The 4,251-nt window shown below is 53.2% G+C and overlaps 1 protein-coding gene across 1 annotated transcript; it reads right to left on the bottom strand.

Annotated features, from left to right (window-relative positions):
• Positions 1-1,888: 1,888 nt before the first annotated feature.
• Positions 1,889-3,825, bottom strand: IL13 (interleukin 13). Its single transcript, NM_001290840.1, is given in 4 exon segments — positions 1,889-1,996; positions 2,334-2,438; positions 2,681-2,734; positions 3,694-3,825. Coding segments are annotated over 4 exon segments (399 nt in total).
• Positions 3,826-4,251: the final 426 nt, after the last annotated feature.

Raw genomic sequence — 4,251 nt, 5'->3', positions numbered from 1 at the left:
CATCACTGTAAATGTTCCCACAGGGTTCTGGGCTCCACAGGAAGTGTGCCTGCCTTCCACTCAGCATCTGAGACTGGTCTCTGATGACCCACCACCTATTGCAAGAAGCATCCTGTGTTTCCAAAGATGCACAGTGGAAACCATGGCTGATACCCATTAGCTGTGGCTTGCTGTGGCCGCTGCTTCCTGCCTCCCATGTGCTGACCTTGACTGAAGGAGAAGCAAACAGACCTGCTTAGGGGAGCAGTCTGGCCTTGGCTCTCCACCCCAGTCACTCCACAGTCCAGGGGCCACAAGTCAGTGTGCTGTGTTCACAGAGGTGGTGAGTGTGCACTGTCTCATGCCAAGAGGTGTCCAGACGTTGAGTGGGCTGCCCCCAGAAAGCAAGTGGCCTGAATCCACCTTTATGATATTGTCACCAGTTTGTGTGGGTCCCTCCCCTGACGGGTAATTCACTACTTACTCTTAATTACTAAATTACCCGTCAGGGGAAGGGCCCGCACAAGCTGGTGACAATATCATAAAGGTCGTGGATTCAGGCCAGATGGCATTTAGACAGAGGAAGGCAGGTAGTTAAATGTGTGAGCTATGGAGTTGGAGTGAGTTTGGGGTTCACACCCTGGCATTGCTCCTGACCAGCTGTGGGACCTTTGGTAAGCCACCTGCTCTTCCCTGAACATCATAGGGTGATACCAGAAGGCGAGTGGGTGGTGCCAGACACAGGCTGGCCACCCATCAAGAGCTGTGGTCATGAGACCACTTCCGAGGTCTCTGCCTGCTCCAGACATCCTCTTTGAACCCCGACACCCTGACCCATGCTTCCTCCGCCTCCCTGTGGGTGGTCGTGGGGGGGGACTTCCTCCTGGCCAGGTCTCCTCTCCCCAAGGGGTCTGCTTGTTTTCTTTCAGCCTAGGTCTCTCCCTCACTCCCCTTCCACTCTATCCTAGGCCCCCTCCTCCAGCTGGCCTGCTTCCCAGAGAGCTGCTCAGAGTTTTAAGAACACAGGCCAGTATCCCCAAAAGGCCAAAATAAAATGCAAACACCATCAGGTCTCTTGACATCATCTTTATTTTAGCTTTCAGCTTGACAAAATCAATGAAACAGTTTATTCAGTAACCCCCACCCCCCAACTCAGTCCACACATACCATATGCAGTGTTCTAGACTTCTATATATTAACTCTTTGATAACATATTTTAATACTTAACTTTAAATACTAGGAAAAATAATAAATTACTTGGCTGAGGGCCCACTGCTGGCTATCAGACAAGAGTGGCTACTCTGGCCCTCTCTCCTGTCCCTTGGCCCCAAGACCCTAGTGAGGTAGCAGAAGTTTGCATACAGTACTTACTGCCAGGGATTCCTAATGCCCACTGCTTTAGTGCTGGAGCCCCAAGTCTCCAAGCCCTTGGCTCCAAGTTCTGGCAGTAACAGTCCCTCCTAACCCCAGTACAGACAAAAACACTTGTTTAAATAACACACAATAATAAATAAGGCCAAGAAGGAATGTGCCTGGGCTGCTCTCTGCCTCAGTTGCCCCTGTGTAAAGCAGGTGTCTCCTCCACCAGGTGTCTAATAAACACTACAGTTTGTTCTGAGGAGGGGGAGGTCATGTGGGGCAAGGTCCACCCTTGTCCACCGAGCTCGGATTCCTGGATGGAGGAGACCTGCTGGGCTGAGTCTCAGATATCAAGGCACAGGGCAGCTGAAGTTGGCTAGGCTCAAGGCAGGCAGCGCAGGCTCAAGTCTAAGCTAAGGACATCTTATCCCCCCTCCCTAACCCTCCTTTAGTCTCCCCAGGAAATTTCTGACATCTGAAAGGAAAATAAATCTGCAACTTAGATGGTCAGGATCTGCCTCTGCAGATAATAATGCTAGCTTTTCATGTTTCAGTTGAATCTTCCATTGCGAAAAACGATCCTTGAATGTCTGAGCAGGTCTTTTAAGAACTGGGCCACTTCAATTTTGGTGTCTCGGACGTACTCACTGGAAACCTGCTGCAAGGCAAATAGGCCAGCATGTTGGTGGGACGCCAGAGTGAGGACGATCAGCATCTATCAGGGGCTTTCCACTCACCAGCTGGTTCATTCTTCACAAAAGCCCCCATGAGGTGGGTACTGCTCTCACCCACATTTTACAGATGTGGGACTGAATGAAGCTCAGGTAGGAGTTGGGAGCCCTCAAGCCCATGTCTTGGAAATCCCAAAGCCATGTCCCTGCTTCCACAGTGGGCCCACCCCTTTGTGGACACATGTCTCAGATGCTCTGGGGCTCCCAGGGTGAGCCCAGGGCTGGCAGAAGTGGGTGCCAGGTCAAAGGACAGGGGGGCCTTACCTTAGCTGAGGGCTTGTGAGGACAGAGGGCATTCAGCATCCTCTTGGTCCTTTGGATGACACTGCAGTTGGAGATGCTGATCAGGGAGTCCAGGGCTGCACAGTACTGTGGGGGGTGGGGGGAAACACCGGGGAGTCAGGCAGCACATTCAGTGAGTCTGTAGGAGGAGGGGAACTGAGCGGCCCAGCGGAGACAGGTCTGGGTGGTGGGGGAGCCCAGATTATGAGGGGGCAGAGAGTGGCTTTTAAAGCTTGCTTGGAACCCCCCAGTTGTGTAAGCGAGGCTCAGACATGACCTCAGAGGGCTGCAGCCCTGGCCGTGTCCCCGCAGTGTTGGGGGGTCCTCACCATGCTGCTCGTCAGGTTGAGGCTCCACACCATGCTGCCATTGCACAGCGGCACCTGAGGGAGCAAAGGACAGCGAGCTGAGTGCTGGCAGGGTCTCAGGCCAGGCCTCCACAGGGATCAGGCCCCACAGGCATTCCCAGGACAGCAGACCTGGGACCTTCGGTGTTCCCGAGCTTCATTTCCCGCTCTGCACAGTGGCGGAGACCCACTGTCCAGGGGCTTAGAACTGAGAGAGAAATACTGAGTGCCACAACCAGTAAGGGACAAGCCTTGTGTGAAGCTTGCCAGAGCCAGAGTGGGAGGGCAGGTGACACTGGCTGACGGGGGGCCTGCAGGGAAGGCCCAGGGCAGGGTAGGGTGAGGGCAGGGTGGCCAGGCCAGTCTGATGGGAGGTGATGGGAGTCTAGTCTGGAAACAGCCTGCCTTCTGAATTGGGGATATGGGCACTCTGGTGTCACCCAGTACTGGCTTGAATCTGACTTTTGTCATTTAACCTCACTGATGCTTAGTCAATAAAATGGGGTATCATACCTGTCTCTTGAGGTGGTTGGCAGCGATGTTATAAGATGTAAAGCCCCAGAAATGGGCCTGGCACGTTATAGTGCTCAGAAAGTATGGGCCGTCACCACTGGGGAGAGGAGCTGACCCCACTAATGGATTCTTCCATAAGAATGGGCTTAACTAAGATGCTGTGAATAATGGCTCCATTATGGTGTTCAGATCTAGTTGGCAAATGCCAAATAGTTCTAGGAGGGTGCCAGCTCTTCTCTTCTTTCCTCTGTTCCAAAACCACTGAGCAGGAGCTGACCATGGCAGGCAGGGCCAGGCCAGGGGAGCAAGTGGTCCCTGGGGGCTCTGCCATATTCCTTCATGGGTCCATCCATATTGCTGCACTTCACCCCTGGCTCCTCTCCCTCAAGGCCAGACTCACCTTGCAGTCCTCAGGGCTTCTTCCTTGAGACCCCCTCACCCCTGCACCCTCAGAGCTGGGACCCTGGCCCACAGGCACTCACCTTCTGGTTCTGGGTGATATTAACCAGCTCTTCAATGAGCTCCTTGAGGGCTGTAGCGGAAGGCACAGGGCTTGGGGAGGCGAGGCCACCAAAGCAGATAAGAACAATGACTGCGGTCAATAAAAGCGCCATGGAGCCTAGAACAGCACAGGAAGAATTGAGAAGCAGATGCATAGACTGGCCTAAGCTGCGTGTCTTGTGGCCTTAGGCACTTGTGGCAGCTTTTATAGGCCCAAGTGGTGACGCCTCACGCCTTGGTCTCCGCTTTGTCGGGCAATATCTACAAACCACATCTTTACTCATCTTAATTTTACTTTGTGGAAAATCCAGTGTCGCATAAAGGAAAGAATTTGATTTCTTGTGGACTTATTACTGAGAAGGGTCTAGGGCACTTTCAAGATCTGGATGAACTTACTGCAGGGGTGAACGAGAGGACCCCGAGGGCAGCCCGATGTCAACTATGCCAGCTGGAACTCCAGCACTTTTAGCGAGTGCCCACCCAGCTCCTGTCCGCAGATCCCTTTGGGTCACCAGAAATGCTGGAGAGACAGTGCTCTG

Source organism: Bubalus bubalis, chromosome 9 (assembly GCF_019923935.1).
Source record: "Bubalus bubalis isolate 160015118507 breed Murrah chromosome 9, NDDB_SH_1, whole genome shotgun sequence".
NCBI lineage: Eukaryota > Metazoa > Chordata > Mammalia > Artiodactyla > Bovidae > Bubalus > Bubalus bubalis.
This window is presented reverse-complemented; position numbering and strand designations above follow the sequence as displayed.